The sequence below is a fragment of the Tachyglossus aculeatus genome, chromosome 9, assembly GCF_015852505.1.
Source record: "Tachyglossus aculeatus isolate mTacAcu1 chromosome 9, mTacAcu1.pri, whole genome shotgun sequence".
NCBI classification, from domain to species: Eukaryota; Metazoa; Chordata; class Mammalia; order Monotremata; family Tachyglossidae; genus Tachyglossus; species Tachyglossus aculeatus.
Window position 1 is genome coordinate 37,449,333 of NC_052074.1, and position 21,260 is coordinate 37,470,592.

Sequence of the window (21,260 nt, forward strand, 5' to 3'; positions counted from 1 at the left end):
TATCTACCTAAGTCCTTAGAATGGTGCTTGACACATAGTAAGTTCTTTTACTTTTGAAATTAAGAAATATTTCAGAAACCCGTTTAATGTACCATTTGACCTCAAATGGCCTGATGAACTCTCTGTGACCCCATTTGTGTCCTCAGATAACATCATGAACTCTCCATGACTCCATTTGTGTCCTCAGATGACCCCACTCTCACTTATTAAATTGGGAAAATTTTCAAAAAGCAGCTCAATGTACAATTTCACCTCAAATGACCCCATGAACTCTCTGTGACCCCACTCGTGTCCTCAGATGACCCCATGAACTCTCTGTGACCTCATTTGTGTCCTCAGATGACCCCATTGTTACTTATGAAATTGAGAAAAAAATTCAGAAACCCATTTAATGTCCCATTTGACCTCAAATGGCTTGATGAACTTTCTGTGACCCCCCACTTGTGTCCTCAGATGACCCCCATGAACTCTCTGTGACCCCATTTGTGTCCTCGGATGACCCAACAGTCACTTATTAAATTGGGAAAATTTTCAGGAAGCAGCTCAATGTCCAATTTCATCTCAAATGACCCCATGAACTCACTCATGTCCTTAGGTGACCCTATGACCTCTCTGTGACCCCCATTAGTGTCCTCAGATGACCCCCGCCACATTCACTTATGAAGTCAGAAAAAACTGTTTTGAGAAAGGTTGGGGTGAATGTTCAATTTACTAGTTATACCAATGAAGCAGAATTTGGCACTTAGGGTAGTAAACATCATTTGGACCCAGTCTTTAAATACCGTTCAACAGCTTGGTAACTCCACAAATGGCAACTTCGGTTGATGGATCACAGATTTATACATAATCTTACTTTGTCACTTTCTCCATGAAAAATCATGACTTTGAAAAATGTCTCAATAACAGAATGGGAAGCGGTGAATAGAATTTTTACGGAAACTATTAAGAAGTATTTAGGAAATCGCTTAGAATTTGTACCTAATGTCAGGAGTATGTCATTCCTGTTTGATGGGAAGTGGTTAGTCATATATGCTAAGAAACAACTTTTTTTTTCCATATTCTAATTCTCTATGAGAGTCAAGAATTTTGACGTGATGACATGACTAATCAAGGTAAGCGCCATAACGTCTACTGAAGGAGAAAAATGACGTGCAGTCCCCTTTCTGCCATCTTATTCAACTACCCATAACTGTAAGGAGACAAACTATTAGCATTTCCTGAATCACCAGACAGATATTCCCAGTAACCCAAGGGTTCCACTGCAAATAGATGACCAAGTTTAATAACAAAAAAATTGTACGGGGTTAATTTGCCTTGCCATTCCCGGTTGAGGATGAATCTGAGTATTTAGGCTTAGTATTTAGTAACCAGACTGTAATCTCATTGTGGCCAAGAATGTGTCTGTTATATTGTTATATTTTACTATCCCAAGCACTTAGTGCAGTGCTCTGCCAGCAAGCACTCAATAAATACGATGGAGTGATTAAATATTTTCAAATGTCCTAATTCTAATCTGATCACCAAGATCATTGCAGAATAAATTTTTTACTCCTCTCCTGGTCGTCCTCTTCCTTATTTTTCTGCTATCGTCAGCCGTTTGCTGGGATCGGCCCAGTGGGCTGGGCTGAGAAGGTCCCCCTCGAGGGTGTGGCAGGGGTCTGGGGTGTCCTTGGACAGGTTTCAGTCAGGCACACAGAAAGATGATGGGAAGACAGAGCTGTCACCCCAAGTGAAGCTGACTGAGGCCCTCTGAGATGGGCTGAAGAGGTGTGGGCTCAGTGGGATGGGAGAGCAGCAGGCCAATGTGGGGACAGGCCCCTGGGTGCCAATGGGTTCAGGCATATAGGGTGGGGGACAATGGCAAGCAAGAGTCTGGGATTGTACTACTGACCACAGAGGGGACACTTACCTACCTGCTAGCCCAGCTTCCAGCTCCTCTGAGCATTTTGGGGAGAAGAGGTAGAGTGAGTGGAGTCCAGGGGCCAGTGGGGTCTCTGGTCTGTCCCATTAGAGATACTTTGCTGGCCAACATCATTCCTAAAACTCCACCTTGTCCATTGCACTGCCCACAAATTCTGCCATCCCAGAATATTCCCAGCATACCGAGGGGTGAGAGCCTGGCCCCGCTCTGAGCTGGGGGTCCACAGTTGTCCAGCAGGTTGATGCCTCTGCCGGCAGTAGGGCTAGATTTCATTGGGGGGCTGATGACTGCCAATCTGAGCATTCTAGCAGCCCCCACAGCCCTCCCTCCTGCCACCCTTTCTTCTCCATCCACTCTTCAAAAATCTCCAGTGGCAGCCTATCCACCTTTGCATCAGACAGAAACTCCTTACCATTGACTTTAAAGCACTCGATCACCTTGACTCCTCCTACCTTACCTTGCTGAATTTTTTTAACAGTATTAGTTAAGTGCTTACTATGTGTCAAACACTGTTTAAAGTGCTGGGGTAGGTACAAGTTAACTAGGTTAAACACAGTCCCTGTCCTGTATGGGGCTCATAATCTAAGCAGGAGGGAGAACAGGTAGTTAATTCCCATTTTACAGTTGAGGAAACTGAGGCACAGAGAAATTAAGTGACTTACCCAAGGTCACACAGCAAGGAATTGGCAGAGCCAGGAATGGAACCCAGCTCCTCTAATTCCCGGGTCTGTGCCCTTTCCACTAGGCCATGATGCTTCTCCTAGGCCATACTGCTTCTCCCATTTGATATCCTACTATAATCCAGCCCAAACACATAGCTCCTCAAATGCCAACGACCCCTCACTCACATCCTGCTTCTGGCCTGGAACTCTCCTTTCCTTCAAAGCCTTTTTAAAAGCATATCTCCTCCTTTCCTAAGACCCTATTTTCGCTTCTCCCACTCCTTTCTACATCACCCTTGCACTTGGATTTGTCCCCTTTAGTCATCCCTCCCCTCAGCCCCAAAGCACTTACATACATACCCGTAATTTGTTTATACTAATGTCTCTCCCCCTGTAGACTCTAAACTTGTTGTGGTAGGGAACATGTCCACCAACTCTTTTATATTGTACACTCCCAACCACTTAGTACAATGTTCTATACACAGAAGGTGCTCAATAACTACGATTGATTGATTGTCTGGTCGGCTGCCCCTGGCAATCCATTCTTCCTGGCAGGCTTTCCCCACAGAGGCAACTCCATCCATATTTCCACAAGGCTTCGGCTGTCTGGGAGACTCACAGACCTTGGGGAAGATGATGTCACCGCCCTAGTGACCTGGCATTGTTTCCTGATTTTCCTCTGCTGGGATTGATTAATGCTGCCCACTTGATAGGCTCTCCCTATTTTTCCTGGAAAGGGATCAGAAACTTTACTCCAATCTGATGTGTTTTGAAAATCTGCCTACACTCTTCTTAGGTCAGCAGGGAAGACTGAACTAGACAGAGTTTCCAGGGCTGGCACGGGTGGGCATGGGGTCAGGGGTGGGGGCCTCTGGGATGATCAGGAGTGTCCATGTGAGAGCAGGTTGTTCCCCCGATGGCAGTGGCCGGCATGCGTCTCGCCAATCCTTAAAACCCTCCAATGGTGTCCCATCCATTGCTGCATCAAACAGGAATTGCTCACTAAGGGACTGTGACAACGTAGAAATAGCATGGCCTAGTGGATAGGGCACGGGCACGGGAGTCAGAGGACCTGGGTTCTAATTCCAGCTCTGCCACTTGCTTGCTGTGTGACCTTAGGCAAGTCACTTCTCTTCTCTGTGCCCTTCTGTAAAATGGGGATTAAGACTGTGAGCCCCACATGGGACATCCTGATTACCTTGTATCTACTCCAGTGCTTAGAACAGTGCTTGGCACATAGTAAGTGCTTAATAAACACCATAATTGACCTTAATTATTATTATTACTTAAGTTCTCTGTTGCCTCCGTTCCCTCATCTACAAAATGGGGATTCAATATGAGTTCTACTTCCTACTTAGATTGTGAGCCGTAGGACTCGATTATCTTATATCTACCTCAGAACTTAGTATAATGCTTGACATATAGTTAGCACTTAAATACCACAATTATAAGTATTACTACTATTAAGGCACTCCGTCAGCTTTTTAGACTGTGAGCCCACTGTTGGGTAAGGACTGCCTCTATATGTTGCCAACTTGTACTTCCCAAGCTCTTAGTACAGTGCTTTGCACACAGTAAGCACTCAATAAATACGATTGATTGATTGATTTCCCCACTATGCATCTTCACTCCTCTCCACTACAACCCAACATTCCTCTAACAGCAGCTTACACACTGTGCCTCGATCTCATCTCTTGCCACTGACCACTTGCTAAAGCCCTCCATTCCCCATCACATAAAATAGACCATCTCTTGCCCTACCTTGAAGGGCCTACTAAAATCACATCTCCTTCAGGAAGCCTTCCCAGACTAACCCATTTCATATTTATTCCTATTAATGTCTGCTTCCCTGTCTAGACTGCAAGCTCGTTTTGGTCAGGAACTGTGTCCGCCTAATCTGTTGTACTCTCCCAAGTGCTTAGTACAATAGTAAGCGCTCAATAAATACCATTGATTATCCACTCATCTCCTCACCTTATTCTCCCTTCCTCCTGTGTCACCTGTGCACTCAAGTCCATACCCCCTAAGTACTTAGGTACTTGCCCTGATCCCCACAACACTTAGGTACTCATCTTTATAGTCTGTTGTCCCCACTACTTGCAATTTAATTTAATGTTTGCCTCCCCAGCTAAACTGTATGCTCCTTGAGGATTGTGCCTACCAACTCCACAAGTAATTAATACAGTGCTCTGCATTCAGTAAATCTGCACACAATAAATACTCAGTAAATACCACCGATGAATTTATGGATTTTCCCCAGCACTCAGCACAGGGTGAACGCTCAATTCACAGTACACCGGCCACATCGCAGGACTTACTGGTACCGATGTGGTCAGAGGTGCTGCTCTTGGGAGCTGGTCTCTCACACTGGGCACCGGACCAGTTGGCAGAGCACCTGCAAGGACCCAGCAAAGAAGGGAAAATGAAGATGTCATTATTCACCTGTCCCCGCATGTGTGACAGCTCCCTGCAGGAGGGGCCGGGCACTATCCAGGCTACATGATGCCCTAGGGGAAGGCGGGGGTGGTCCTTTTGCACCTTACCCACTCAGACCCTCCTCCAACCGGGCTTCTGCTCTTCCGGGCCCTGGAGAACTGGAGGTTGAGGCAGTTATTCAGGTGGTTTTATCTTATAATCAGAAGTTCGCAATGGGAGCCTCTGGCCATTCAGAAAATCTCACCTAGGTTCCGAAGATAAGTTGGCTGTTTATGCGCAACAGTGCAGATTTCCAGTTCACTACAATGCTTTAAGGCTTCAGAGGTGAGGGCCTCCCAAATCTATGCGATGGCACCCTTTATTTAACCCCACCAGAAGGAGGCTTGCAGGCCCAGAGCACTCACTGATGGTCCCACGTGAAAAAAAGCTCCAAGTGTTTCCTGGGGGAGCTCAGTGGGAGAGTGTCATAGGCCCTGGAATAAATAGCCTTCAGCTCCTCCTCATACCCTGCCCTGGCCCTGATGAGGCCTGACCTCCGAGGGGAGGGGGACCCCACAGAAGACTTGGCCTGGGTTCGTTCTGCTGCAAATCCCTGATTCCGGCATCTGGACACCCTCCCTGGAGAGAGCTGCTTCAGAGAAAACAAACTCTTCAGTCCTGGGGCTTGTTAAAAAGAATGATGGCTGCCCTCCCCCCAGCTTCCAGCCAACTACTCAGAAAGAGCTTTGCTTTTGTTAACTGTGTTACTTGGTTATTTTATTAGTAATGAGAACCGTAAATCTATGAGGATGAAACATGATGTAAATGAAAAGTAATCACCGTATTCAGTTTCTGCATCCAATCAAAACCCCAGATGTTTCGGATAATCCTGGCCTCACATCATCAACCTCACTCACAATTCCTTGGTATTCCCAGTGCTTAGGAAAGGTTTCTTATTTGAGATTCTCTAGGGGACCCGGCCTGCCATGACTCAGCGTTCCCTCTCTCACCCTCCCTGGGTAGAGCCAATATGGTCATTGGAAGAAAGAAAGGACCCACCAATTTTCCAAAGATGATTTGCGACTGACAATGGCTGTAGTTCCCTACTCTGCCCAGCTTTCTGAGGCCACTACCACAGAAGGAGAACGTGGGCATAATTCTCCTGAAGACACATACTTTGGGGTGAACACCCCAATAATTGCCCCTCTCCACTATGCCCATCTCCGACAGTCGCGCCTTTCACCACTACTGTTCCTGATTCTCCTCTTCCCAGAAGCCCGCTGAATGGGAAAGAGCACAGGCCTCAGGAAGGGGTGCAGAGTGGCTTTCTGTAGGGGACAGGTGGCATGAACTCACCCAGGTGGAACCTTGCCAGGCCTAGGGGAAGCCATGGAGGTTGAGTTGGAGGAGGGGAGCCGTGCCAAGTTATGGAGGAGTACATCACAGGAAGCTTTCACTCAGATAATAAACTGTCCCTGAAGATGTTTCTTCTAGAAAGGGGAGTCAATGCATTTGAAAGCTCATCCTCCTCAGATGAGAAAGTTTTGCTGGTTCTTTGGAGAGTTTCTCTTGGTAACACTGACCTGGATCTGCCCAGGACTTGGGGTATTTGAGGGGAGTTTGGGCGGGGTTGGGCCTCATCAAAGCTGAGGATGGGTCGAGTGGTGTCCCAATTACTCCCTTTCAGTTTGCTCTGAGCAGAGGGAGAGCTCTACCCTGGGGATCCTCACTTGAACTGTGGATGGCTGATACATGGGGTGAGGGTATTTCTTCATAGTTTGGTCAATTCACAAATAGATCCCTGTCTTCCAAGGGTGAACGGTCCAGACTCTTGCCCACCCTCAGACCCAGATTGGCAATAGCTCCGTAGGAGCTGCCCTGTGAGGGGAACATTTGCTGGACGGTAGACTGTAAATCAATGCTCAGGGTCTGGTTCCCGGGCACAAAAGTCACCAACTGGGATTCGCTGTTACCTAAAGCAGACAACGTCTCTAAAATTGTTGAAAGCCTTTGCACAGGATGCTACTCTGAGCTGCTGTCTTTCTGATCTGCATTTGTTGAATTTAAAACAAATCCCCTTCCCAGACCTCCGGTCAAAAGGGAACCATCACATTTGCAGTCTAGCGTATGTTATTGCCAATTTGCTCTTTCCACTTCCCCTTGCATGGCTTTTGACTTTCTCTACCAGCTTAGGGGAGAGAGACCTCTTTGATCCCTCAACCACAGGCATCACAAAGATGAGAAGCATGCCCGGAAGATAAAGTGGGAGAGCCCTGCCCACCCAAAGTAGTCATTTCCGCTCTATCTGTTGCTAAGTCCTGATGCCTCTCCCTCCATAGCCCCTGCAGTTTCTGTCCCTTCTTTGTCCATCCTGTGGCCTGGCTCAGGCTCCTTTTAGTAAGCGATCCTTCTCTGTATCCTCCTTGCCTCCTGCACACCTTCCTAGGAACTGAACAGGAAATGGTAGAGGGAGTGATGGCTGCCATGTTCTCCCTGTCTCTTCTCCCCCTCCTCTGCCCATCTCCCATCATCTTTCCCATATAACTCCTCTCCTGTACTCAGGAGTGAGGACAAGTTGCCCTTCTCTTGCCGGACCCAAGTACGGATTAGCATCCGCTCTTTTCCCACAGTAGCCGGCTCTCCAGGCTTCTCTCAGCCCGACATGCCCCTCCCCGCTGGTGCAGAATGCTGGACCTGGCCTGGTGCCAACACTGCTGCTGGCTGGATTGACATGAACTGTCCTCACTTGCCTCCTGGGTATTATCTGAGATCCCTCTCCAGCCAACATGGATAGCAAACTGGCTAAGCATCTCCCTCTGGGGCTGCAGGGCTGGGTTCCAAGTGAGGTACCCCGAGCTCATTCTATGAGGGGATGGCTGCCTCCCACAGCTTTGACCCATGGCCACCATGGGCAGAGAGATCTGTCAGCTTCCCACCCTCTAGACTTACTGCGCCTTCCCTCCAACGCTGGAGGCTTCTCCACCTGGCGGGGAAGCGGATAAAGAGGGCCGAGAAACATACTCTGCCACAGAAACAGTTGCTCTCCATGCTTTGAGAAAGAATCCCAAAGGCATGCTTCTTATGAGCACTGTGCAGGCAGTATGATCTAGTGGACAGAATGCGGTCTGGATGCCCGGAGATGCTGGTTCTAACCCTGACTTGGTCACTGGCCTGCTCTGTATCCTCAGTCAAGTTACTTCACCAATCTGGGCCACCGTCTCCTCCTCTGAAGAGTGGGACTACACTAACTCACCTCTTCCTACCACATAGGGATGTCTGAAGCCAAAATGGGCTCTCCACTGTGACAGCGCCTTGGGAAAAGGGAAGCACTCTGTGAAGCTGAAGTGTGATGAGGTCTCTCTACCGCCAAGGCTCGAGGACCCCTGGGTGGAGGTGGGGTGACAATGTGACACATGGCTCCAGAGCCTGGCTGCTCCTAGTGGCATGCTTCCCCAGACCTACTGGGAAGCTTTTGGCAGGGGATGTGGCAATCACCTGGAGCAGATCGATGCTCAAAAGCCACCCAGATTTCTGGGATGAGTGCAGACCAGATGGGATTTGGGGCTGCCTTTGTCCCAGGCTGGGAAATGGACACCACCCATCAGGTGATACCCATTAGAGTGGAAGCTTCTTGCTTGCAAGGAATGGATTTTATGCATCTATTGGGCTTCCTAAGCTCCTAATTTTCACCAAGTAGGTACTTGGTGAATGACAACTAGCAAACAGCATACTGGGAAATGAAGAGAGCTTTTTGTCCAGATAGGTAGAAAATGAGTAAATAACTCATTTGAAAGGATTTATGCTGTCTGACAAAAAATGAGCAGCAGTGCAGTTAAGAGACAGGACCCTGTTTCCCTAGAAATTGCCCATAAAAAGAAGCTGGTAGTCGCTGGGAAGGTTGAGGTTCGAAATGTTTTGGAGTAAAATCGTTCTTATCTATAAAGGACATTTGACCAGAAAGAGCCATTGAACTGTGAAATGACTGAGCAAACATGAGAAAACCTTATAACAAGGGCTAGATTAAGGGTAATGAGAGATTTTTGCCACCTCGGCATTCTCTAGGAAATATGAACCAGAAACAGCTCTAGAAGCTGAGGATGGGTTTGTCGAGAGCGTAGATGATTTCTATTTAACTCAGTACATTTCACGCCCTGCCGGCTGCGGGAAGGGGACCCTGAAAATTGGCTCTGAATCTCGCGGAGCTTGCCATCGAAGCTCTGAAATCAGGCTGGTCCAGGGAAACCGACGTTCCACTGTGAGAGGGGAAGGTGGAAAGGAGAAGTTGTTTGAGTTTGAGGAGGTAGGCTAATGAATGTATGCTTAACGTAGTGGGCCAGACTCAGAAAATTCAGGTCCCAGGTAGGCCATTTTCGTGCCCCACCACTGCCTCACTAGAAATGGATTGGCAGCATCTTGAGGGCAGGGATCATACTTACTAATTCTATTGTACTCTCCCAAGCGCTCGATTATTGTGCTCTGCACTCAGAAGACTTCAAGCTCCCTGAAGGCAGGGACTGGATCTATTAATTCTGCTGTACTCGTAAGTACCATCCACTTCAATTACCACATCTTTGTGGTTGATTCCCAAATCTTCCTCTCCAGTCCCCACCTCTCTTTTCCTTTGCAGTCTCACATAACCTCCTCTGACATCTCTACAGGTTGTCCTGCTGACATCTCAAACTTAACATGACCAAAACAAATCTCCTCATCTACCCATCCATAATCTCTCCTCCGGGTGTAACTTTCCCATTACTGTAGACAACACGATCCTCCCAGTCTCACAAGCCTGCCACCTTGGCATTATCCTGGACTCATCTCTCTCACTCCACATACACATTGAGTCAGTCACCAAATCCTATCGGTTCTACCTTCATATCACCTCTAGAATGTTCCTGCTCCTCTCCATCCAAACTGCCACCACACTGATCCAAGCACTTATCATATGCCACCTCAACTACTTGCTGACCATCCTACCTCCTAACTCTCCCTGTTCCAGTCCATACTTCAATCTGCTGCCTGGATCATTTTTCTAAAAAAACAAAAAACATTCTGCGCACATCGCCCTACTCCTCAAAAACCTCCAGTGGTTGCCCATTCCTCTCCGTAGCAAACCAAAGCTCCTTACCAGCAGCTTTAAGGCTCTCACCATGCTCTCCCCCTCCTACCTATTCTCACTCCTCTCTCATTCCAATCCAGCCTGCACACCTCACTTGGCTAATGCCAACCTACTTACTGGGCCTTGGCCTTGTCTCTCTTGCTGCCGACCCCCTGTTCACAACTTCCTTCTGGCCTAGAACTCCCTCCTTCTTTATAATGATTGTATTTGTTAAGCGTTTACTACGTGCTTGGTACTATACTAAATGCCGGGGTGGATATAAGCAAATCAGGTTGGACCCAGTTCCTGCCCCACAAGGGACTCACAGTCTTAATCCCCATTTTTTAGATGAGGGAACTGAGGCAGAGGGAAGTGAAGTGACTTGCTCAAGGTCATGCGCAGATAAATGGCAGAGCTGGGATTAGAACCCAGGTCCTTCTGACTCCCAGGCCCATATTCTATTCACTAGGCCATGCTGCTTCTTTTATATCTAAGAGACCACCACTCTCCTCATCTTCCAAGCACTACCTAAAAATCACACTTCCTCCAAGAAGCCTTCCCTGAAAACCTCTCATTTCCCCATCTTTTTCACCCTCCATTCTGTCTCATTTATGTACTTGAATCTGTACCCTCTAAGCACTTTGATACTCTCCCTCTGCCTCACTCCCACAGAACTTATGTAAATACCCTTATACTCCGCTGCTTCCTTTAACTGTAATGCATTTTAATGTGTCTCCCTCACTATCTTGTAAGCTCCTTGAGGGCAGGAATCATGCACTCTCCCAAATGCTTAGCACAGTGCTCCGCACATGGTAGAGGCCCAACAAATTCTGAGAACTGGTTCTTTTCTAAGAGCAATTCATCTCCTAAACTTAAGGCGAGGCTTAGCTCTAGGTATCTAGGCCTTAGATTAACACCTACAACTTTTACTGAATACCCCATTGATGTGTGCAGTGGGAAAACCGATTACAGACCTAGGTCAGATTTGAACCTCCAAAACCTGTGGTCCTGTCCCCCCACCCCAACCAGGCTCTTGGTAGCACGGTCTTTTCATTTGGCCCCAGGAGGGAAGCTCCATGCCTGTCCCGGGTGGGCTCGGAGGATGTTTTCTGGCGGGTCTCACCCTTCATGACTGAGGGTGGGGTTTGAGCCCCAGGCCGCAGTGGTAAAGCCCAGCGCTGAGTGGCGGGATGGGATGCGGGTGGACCCGGATGAACTGAACCGATGAGCCGGGCCTGAAATGGGGTAACACAATGGGCGGCGGGTGATGGGGGGGCGGCGGGAGGATAGACCTACTTGCATCTCGGCTCATTAAAGGCAGTTAAAGTGCAAACGCCCTCATTCTGACAGTGGTAATCGCAAGGGTTGACTTTCTGGTCACAGCGCTGACTTTTAAACCCCGCAGAGCATCTGCAGAATTTCAGTAAAACACAGCTCAGTAAACTGGGCTGGGGTCAAGGGTCCAGCCAGGGGCTGGGGGGGAACTTGGGGCATCTGACCTGGGGCATACATGGGGTGCGCCCAGCTCCCCTCTCACCCCTCCCCTCCCAGGCCCCTGTGCCCAGGGCATGCATCAGGCCGACTTCCTCAGTTTGAGGTTCTTGACCATGAGCTCTGCTGCCACCCACATTAGCTCTCGTGCTGCTGCTCTGGAAGCTGGGGGACCTCGAGAGGCAAGACTGAGGGGAGGAGGTGGGGACAGGCAAAGTCAGGCTTTCTCAGAACTCCTGATGGCACCCGGGGCCATACTACAGGGCTCCCAGAGGTTCCCCAAGCCTCCGGTGGGTGTCCACACCATGCCCCGACAGCCAGGCAGCAGACAGAGGAGCAGAGCAGTGGACCATGGGGCAGTGGGGACAGATCCTTTGGGAAAGGCAAAAGAGTGAGCTGAATGAAATTCCTTCCATCACATATCCCAGGGGCTGCCGGAGACAACGTGAGCAGTGCTTCCCCTCCGGTCCCATTCTCAGAGACCCTGTGGCCCAGAATGGCCAGGCCTCTCTGCCCAGGGCAGCCGCCAAGCTGCAGGAGCAGCAGAAGGAGAAGAGCCACCCAGCTGGTCTGCCAATGGGCGAGTGTGCCCAGGTGGACTGAGGGCAGTGTCTCCCGCTGGGGCCCACTCTCTGCCCCCGGGGTCAGGAGGCCACCGGTCCAGGCCAGGCAGTACTCACAAGCACACAGGCACATTGGTCTCTGGATCCAGCCGGCACACACCGCCGTTGTAGCAGTAGCCGTCACAGAGCTGGCAGCTGGAGGCCACCTTCCCGTTCGTGCAGCTGCAGTGACATCGGACAGACAGACAGTCAGACAGAGCCTTAGGATCAGCAGCTTACTGTGGGAGCTGCCCCTTGGGCCTGGGTATGGAGGCGGAGGGCAAAGGCGCTGCTGACCACAAGCCAGGCAGTTGGCAGGTGGATAAGTGGACCGGCAGGGTCTGGGAACAGCCATTTGGTAGTGGAAAAATGACCGTTGGGAACCTTGGATTTTTTGAACAATTTTCATAACACCTAATTAGCATAAATGGTAGTTCTGTGTGAAAAATGAAAAGACCTACCACTGTGCAAATACTGCAATAAATCTACCTATCATCTATCTACCTACCTATCTACCTAGAGATCTACTGAGTTGTCTGCATGTACACTCAGGGAGGTTGTTATTATGATTTCTCCACTTTCAGAGTTGGGGGCCTTCTAGGAAGCTGCTCCAGACAGACAAACTGTTTCTCCTTCAGAGAGGGGTTGTGCTCTCCCTCAAATTTCCGAAAAACAGTTTGAGTTTTGAACTTCATTTCTTGGCTGAAATTGTAGATTTATACAAATGTGACAGTGGGAGAGCATTTGGTCAACACTAGGAATTCGCTTCTCATCCGACTTTGAATGTGACTTGGTTATTCAGAAGGGTGTGTCTGGTCTAATAAGGCACCACTTTTAAAAAATGATTAGGTTGTAAACTCTGGCCATTTCCCAGAGGGTCTACAGTTTACCTCCTGCCTCCACTGTAACAAGTGCACTTAGTTTCTGGGTCTGTTGGTCTCCCCCATTGGAGTGGCTATGGTCAGCTAACATCGCATGCTCAGTGGGATGGTCATTCATCCAGCTTTATACCTTTGGGACAGTCTGCTTTCCAGTGGTCTGTTCCTGGTCTGGTTCAGATATGACCCCGGACTCCTCTCTGTCTGTGATTTTTATTTTCAGCTCCAGTGCTGTCTGAATTTACAGGAGCCTGGGAGGAGAACTCAATGACTCTGAAGCAAGAGAGGGGTGGGGGTTCCTGGAGAAACTCTCTAGCCTTGGGGGTTCAGGCAGACTTCCACATGACATCATAACCTGCTGTTCAATGTCTCGTGTAGCACATGAAGAATGATGTTACATGGTATGTTGCCAACTTGTACTTCCCAAGCACTTAGTACAGTGCTCTGCACACAGTAAGCGCTCAATACATATGATTGAATGAATGAGTGAATGGTGGTGGGAAGTGTTTGTAGGAAGGGGTGAGGTGGGAGGAGGCACTGTTGGAAACCGTTGCTGCCTCCTGGGCCTCACATTCTCTCCTTCTTGTCCCCACCCCCACCCAGACTCATCTCCCGTCACCCTTTCTCCTCCCTCCCAGGACCATCACCATTTAAACTTGAACTCGAGGCAGCCAGCTGAATGAACATTAAATTCAAATTGAAAAAAAAAATTCTCATTAGCAAAAGAGCACTACTGTTTAGATAAAAAGGGAGATTTCCGTAATAAGCTCCTTTCAGGGGAAGACAGCAGTGCACATATTTTCCCCAGGTCTATCACTGTCTGAGAGCTAATTACCGGCCCTCCAGCAGAACCCAGGAGCCCCCAGACCAAATTACAATCTGGAGATATTATTGCCGCAATCCTAAAATGTGATCAACTTTGACTTCATCAATATTTACTTGGTTTTCCAGGAGAGCCAAGAATAGCAAGTAGCCCTAGTTCAATAACCACATTCATTATGTTTGACAGAGACTTTGATTTTGGGGACAGGCAGAGCAGGCTTCTTCGCTCCGAAGCCCAGTTTCCGATTTCTAATCACCACCGTGCGTATCAGTCGGAACAAATTCGGCAGTTTAGGAAGGGTTCGTCTCCAAAAAATTCTGCTCCTTTTTCTAAAGAAGTCTTCCTTGTTCTCTCCCTATTGCTGTACAGATATTGTTTGGGAAATGTCTCTCTCACTGAAAGATGGGAGAACTCTTAAAAACGAAAACCATTATTAGTTATCTAACATGCCATGTCCCTCAGAATACTAAATAATTATTTTCATAGTGCTGGCTTCAATTATTCTCCTGAGCATCTTAGAAAGCAATTATTTGGATATTCATATTTCACATGTGCCATGATTCATGACTGGTTAACTATTATGCCAATATTACATTTTCCCCATGGATTGGAAAACCCTTCTGAAATTTCCATTTGTTGATCCCTGGGATGTCTTGATTGGCAGTGGCAGATCAGTGTCACTCGAGTACAGTTTCTGAAGTCTCCTCTCCCAGGCTCAGTGGGAAGAGAGATTCTGCTGCCTGAACTCCCAGGCTGCAGCTGGACTGGGAATCTGCCACTTGTCAGCTGCATGACCTTGGAAAAGCCACTTAACTTCTCTGTGCCTCAGTTACCTCATCTGTAAAATGGGGATTAAGACTGTGAGCCCCACGTGGGACAACCTCATCACCTTGTACTCCCCCAGCACTTAGAACAGTGCTTCACACATAGTAAGCGCTTAACAAATACCATTATTATTGTTATTGTTATTATTATTATTATTATTACCTGGGTTCTAATCCCAGCTCTGCCACTGGCCTGCTGTACCACTGGGGCCAGCCAGTTAACCTCTCTGAGTCTTGATTCTTAAAATCCCTGCTCGCTCTCCCTCCCTCTTACTAATACCATAAGTATTATTAATAATATACCTGTCCAATCCTGGGGAGAGAGATGGGTGCTGTTCACCAAGGGGAAATCTGACAGCCCCAGGAGCCTCGATTCCCAGCCCTCTCAGCTTCTCTTGCTCTGGTTCAGCTGGTCCCACCCCCAGGTCTGTCAGCTGGGTCCTGGGCTGCTCTGCAGAGTGCACAGAGAAGCCTCTCCAGCAGCTTGGCTGGCCAATCACTGCAATCCCCAGCCACGAGAGGAAGATGATGATAAGCAGGACATCCCTAATAACGCAAATACAGCTATGACTTCTACTAGTGCCTCACATTTGCTGAGGGCCTCACTTTGCCGAAGTGCTTTCCCATCAGTGACCTCCTGTTATCCTCACAACGCTCCTGTATCACATTACCTAGAGGAGGAAACTCAAGCCCAGAGAGGTCACGTGACTTGCCGGAGGTCATGCAGCAGACCAGAGGAAGAGCTGAGATGAGAACCCCGGCCTTCTGACTCTCAGTGCCACATGCATCCCCCAGCCCATGCTTCCTTTGATCTTCCTTATCTTTAAGCAAAAGAACGAGGGCATATTTCAGCCCCCCTTTACTGTGCTCCTCCCGCTGGAACACCAAATTCAAAAAACCCCCAGCAAAGGTGAGCTCGCCCTGTCTTCGACTCCAGAACCGCCTGTTCTGGGAATGATTTCAGCTCCATGTTTTGCAATTCTAAAGTGGTTGGGCCTTGGGGAGTTTTACCCTGGTTCCTTGGGTTATTGTTATATTGTACTCTCCTAAGTGCTTCCTACAGTGCTTTGCACACAGCAAGTGCTCAATAAGTATGATTGAATGAATGAATGACTGAATGTGAGTGTACCTTGGGTCTGTGGGATCACCTTCCCTCCCTAATGCAGTGGCCGGTCACTCCTCACTGGACAGATGGACAGGCAGGCGTCAGCCAACTGCAGGTGGTCGGGTGGGCAGCTCACTGTTCCTGACCATTACCATAGAACCCAAGCCGGCCCCCGTGTCACCTGGGGGCTACTTACTTGCACGTGATGCCGTCGGTGCCCTGGCCGACGAGGCACTGTCCTCCCTGGCACCGCCCGCACTTGTCCACTTCACACCTGGGGCCTTCGAAGCGCGCCGGGCAGACACAGTCCACAGCCCCGTTCTCCGCGATTGAGCAGGACTCGGAATTCACACAGTACTGGTGGCACACATCTAGAATCAAGCAATCGATCGATCAATGGTATTTACTGAGCTCCAGCTGTGTGCAGAGCACTGTACTAAATGCTTGGGATACTACTACATTATAGAGTTGATTGACACATTCCCCTGTCCACAGTGAGTTTACTGTCTAGGGGGTAGGCAGACAAGAACATAATTAATTTGATTTACAGATACAATAATAATAATAATGACAGTATTTGTTAAGCGCTTACTATGTGCAAAGCACTGTTCTAAGCACTGGGGGGATACAAGGTGACCAGGCTGTCCCACGTGGGGCTCACAGTCTTAATCCTCATTTTACAGATGAGATAACTGAGGCATAGAGAAGTTAAGTGACTTGCCCAAAGTCACACAGCTGACAATTGGTGGAGCCGGGATTTGAACCCATGACATCTGACTCCAAAGCCCGGGCTCTTTCCACTGAACCATGCTGCTTCTCTGTATGATATGTATATAAGTGTTGTGGAAAGCAGGACTCAGAGTTTGCGCAAGGCTGGAGGAAATGCGGCTGGTCTGACAACAGATGAAACGTGTCCTATGCCTCAAACTAATCATCTCTTGGCCCCTGTGAAGCTCCCTGTTTCCCCAGCCCCCCAATTCACCCTTAGAGTCTGGCTGACACCAAACAGCTGAAAGAAATTGAGATATTCTGGATCAGAGGAAATTGGACAAAAATGAACCGTAAATAAGCTAAGAAAGTAGAAATTACCTTGAAATTATGACACAACATTTTATAGGCTCCATATAAAAAAGTGTTCTAACCTCTGTAAACTAATTACACCAAGAACCACATAGCACCACCAAACACAATCATATAATGGAAAAGACAAAAATTCCTCCATAATGGTAGGGCATTTGTATGGTAATTAGGTAAAAGTTTCTAGACCGAACTAGGATAGGATGGTGATGGCCGGCACAGAATGACGTGTTTCAGCAGGGAGGGCTGAGGTTTCTGTCCCAAGGAATAGAAATAAGAAGTTCACCTTGTCTTTTCAATGTCTATATACATGGAAGCTGAAAACATGCATGTGTGTGTGTCCTTGCAGGCTCTGCCAGGAAAAGTACAGAATGAGTTCAGTTTTCTAGAGTTGAGGAAGCCTCTCTACACTGTAAAGGCGCTGTGGGCAGGGAATGTGTCTGCTTATTGTTATACTGTACTCTCCTCAAGTGCTTAGTACACTGCTCTGCATGCAGTAAGTGCTCAGTAAATATAATTGACTGACTTTAGCTACAATAATGATATCGATTGTGTGCTTACTAAGTGCTGAGCACTGTGTTCAAGGCTAGGGAAGATGTAGGGGTAATTGGAGCAGACACGGTCCCTGTCCCACAGCATAAGAGGAAGAGAGAGCAGGTAGCACTTCTCTATTTTACAGATGAGGAAACAGGCAGGCCCTGAGAAGTTTGGGTACGTGTCCCAGTTCACACAGCAGGCAGAAGCAGGACTAGAAACTGGGCAGGTCTCCTGATTCCCAGCCCCACCTTCACCCCTCTGGGGGCCGTGGTAATGTCTCCATTCTCCTTAATTATAACCGTCATGGACTGGGACCATCTTGTGGACTGGAGGATTGGCGGGGGGTGGGGGTGGGGGGTGGGGGGCAGGCTTCTGTCCAGAGTGAAATGAGTCTCGGAAATGGAGCAATCCCAAGGCAAATGGGTTTGGGAACCAACTGAGAGTGTTTACCCTCCGAAACCCAGAAATCCAATGCAGAAGGGGGAGGAGAATGGAGGGAGGCGCTCATTCCTGAGACCTGAAAGGCATTATCAGTGCAGTCAGAAATTCCACAATTTCATTACCCTCTTACCAGAATTGGCTTTCCAAATCCTGCTATATGTAAGTGCTGAGGCTGGGCCCAAAGTTCAGGAATCAGAATAAATGAGTGAATGAATGCCTGCAGATATCTAGACACCGAAGCGCTGAGGCCAGGTGGACTGTCCTAAAGTGTCTTTAAAGGTGGTTGCTGGGGGGATACGAATGGGCTGCGGATAGGGGAAGGGACTAACTGGGGAAGGATTCCTGGAGTGGGTGGAGTTTCAGGAGGACATTGATGATGGGAGAGCTCTGATCTGGAGGATTTGGTGGGGGAGAGGAGAGGGAATGGAGGAGAAGACAGGGAATTGCAGCCGGGAAGGTGGAGAGAACATGGGATTAGAGGTAGATCACTCTGTTTTTTCACCATTTTACCTCAAAGTAAGGAAAAGGATATGGGAAAGGGAGCCATTACCTTCATTCTTAGCTCTCTGCCTTCTGCTTTAGATTTGCACACTTTCCCTGCTCCCCATCTGCCCTGGGGGATTTTATTCTTCCTTCATTATACCGTTTCTCCCCAGCAAGCTGTGCCACGTGATAATACTAATGATAATGATAGTAATAATAATGATAATGGTGGTATTTTTAAAGTTCTTACTCTATCATGTACTGGGGTAGATTCAAGACAATCATATCAGACAATTCCCATCTCTCGTGGGCCTCACAGTCTAAGCAAGATCCTGATGAGGAAACTGAGGCATGGATAATATAAGTGCCTTGTCTGAGGTCACTCATAAGGAACGTGGTAGACCTGGGATTATAACCCAGGTCCCCAGACTCCCAGGCTTGGGGCCTTTCTGCCAAGTCACATCACTTCTGTGAGTTTCCCCCGCTGTTCCCAGGGTGACAACTCTAGACTTTGAGCTCGTTGTGGGCCAGCAATGTGTCTGTTGGTGTATTGTACTTTCCTAAGTGCTTAGTACAGCGCTTTGATGTAAATATTCAATAAATACAATTGAATGAATGACTGAATGAATGAAGTCGTCTTAGTGGCGGACACCCCACCCCCCCAACCCCATGCAACTAATGATCCACCCATCGTGTTTCTGCTTGTGGCAGAGTCAAACCAGACCCATCTGACTGGCCTACCGTCACCTTATTTTCCAAATGCAGAGGCTTAAATCATCAGAAACCCAAGTCTGTTTCATTTCCTTGAATGCCGCTAAACCTTCTTAAAACGTGATGCTGCCCGATGCGTTGGCAGGCGATCCAAATCTGATCATAAATGCCCTATTTACAAAGAGCCCTTAAATTTACATTTAAATTAATTCTTTAAAAAATGATGTTTGCAGAGGCATTCAACTGGAAACAATTTGTTTGATTTGGGGTGAGCCTTGAGTAAATATTTTTGCTTAATCTGTGTGTCTGTCTGAGCATGATTTATGTACTATATTGTTTTCCAAGACCCAATTGTGTTTGCTGGGAGTTATTTGTGGATTCACACAGTTTGTTTAATAGTGAGTGGGGCAGAATCACAATTCCCCTGGTTTCTCTGAAAGGCTGGGACTTACCCCATTGTCTGCCCGTGGGAAACCTGCTCAGTTCATTTCAGAACACATCCTATTCAAGACAGCCACCAGTCTTCCTGATCAACAGCCCTTTCTTTCACTCAATTGAATCATTTATTGAGCACTTACTGTGTGCCAGGCACTGTACTAAGCACTTGGGAAAGTACAGTGTAACAATAAACAGACACATTCCCTGTCCACAACGAGCTTGCAGTCTAGCTGAACCCTTCCGGAAGACTGTCCAGAGAGCCGTCCACATTTTAACCCGAAGCCAGACACTTACTCAAGAGCGGAAAAAGGCTTGAGTGGAGAGGGCTGGCTGCAGCTCCCGGGGAGGAAATTCTGTGTGGTCACAGTGAAGGGGAGAAGGCCAGCAACCCCCTGAATCCCCAAGAAGCCCCTTTAGGGACACTCTGGCCTCTAGAGAAGCAGGATGGCCTAATGGATAGAACACAGGCCTGGGATTCAGAAGGGCCTGGGTTCCAGTCCCAGCTCCCCAACTTGTCTGCTGTGTGACCTTGGGCGAGTCATTTTACTTCTCTTTGCCTCAGTTCCCTCATCTGTAAAACAGGGATTAAGACTGTGAGTCCCATGTGGGATATGGACTGTGTCCAATCTGATTACCTTGCATCTACCCCAGTGCTTACAACAGTGACCGACAAATAGAAAACTCTTAACAAACACCATGAAAACAAACAAAAACAAGTTTACCCCACTGTCCCCCTTATGGGGGGACAAACAGTGACAGATTCCCTCCTTACCCCACCCCCCAACACACACACATACACACTTGCAATTCCTTGTCATCAGAAGTGCTATGTCCCAGCACAAGCTCAGAGCCAACTGGAGAATGGACTGATGTCACACCACCGGAATTGAGTGAATGTGAGTCTATCAAATAAATGATGACAGAGTAGGATACGTAGGTTCCATGGGTTAATGGGTTCCATGGGCTGTAGACTGTCAGCTCTCTGCTAGACTGTAAACTCCTTGAGGGCTGGGACCTGTCTACCATCTGCATTGTACTCTCCCAAGCACTTAGCAATTAATTAATTAATTAGTACAGTGCTCTCCATACAGAAAACACTCAGCAAATGACTTTGAAGGCCTCCAGGAGGCCTTCCCAGACTGAGCCCCCACTTTTTCCTCTGCTCCTCCTCCCCTCCCCATCATCCCCACTCCCTCCCTCTACTCTACTCCTTTCCCCTCTCCACAGCAGTTGTGTATATTTGTACATATTTAATACTCTATTTTATTAATCATGTGTATATAGCTATAATTCTAATTATCTATTCTGATAGTATTGACACATGTCTACTTGTTTTGTTTTGTTGTCTGTCTCCCGCTTATAGACTGTGGGCCCATTGTTGGGTAGGGACCGTCTCTATATGTTGCTGATTTGTACTTTCCAAGCACTTAGTACAGTGCTCTGCACACAGTAAGTGCTCAATAAGTACGACTGAATGAATGAATGAATGAAGGATGACAATAGACCGGTGAGAGTGCTAAACCAAGTAGATAAAAAATGTCAGGAAGCATTAACGCATTCCCTAGATCCCACCAAGTTGATCAAAACATTATGAGTATGATAAAAGCACAATGCAGTGAAACAATAACATACCATATAATGTACCGATAATTTTTTAAAAATTAGATTTTTGTATATATACCTTTGTAAATATTTAGTTTCACATCTTATTCCATAAATACCATTACTGATACAAGACACCCTGTGCTAACAATCTA

General features: G+C 47.8%; 1 protein-coding gene across 1 annotated transcript in view; it reads right to left on the bottom strand.

Moving 5' to 3' along the window:
• LRP1B (LDL receptor related protein 1B) overlaps positions 1–21,260 on the bottom strand; it is a 564,327-nt gene that overhangs the window by 8,685 nt on the left and 534,382 nt on the right. The window contains exons 83-85 of the mRNA XM_038750885.1: positions 16,013–16,187; positions 12,265–12,369; positions 4,902–4,978 (exon numbers count right to left, since the gene is read on the bottom strand). Coding sequence (XP_038606813.1) covers positions 4,902–4,978; positions 12,265–12,369; positions 16,013–16,187 — 357 coding nt within the window. The remainder of the gene's footprint in view (positions 1–4,901; positions 4,979–12,264; positions 12,370–16,012; positions 16,188–21,260) is intronic.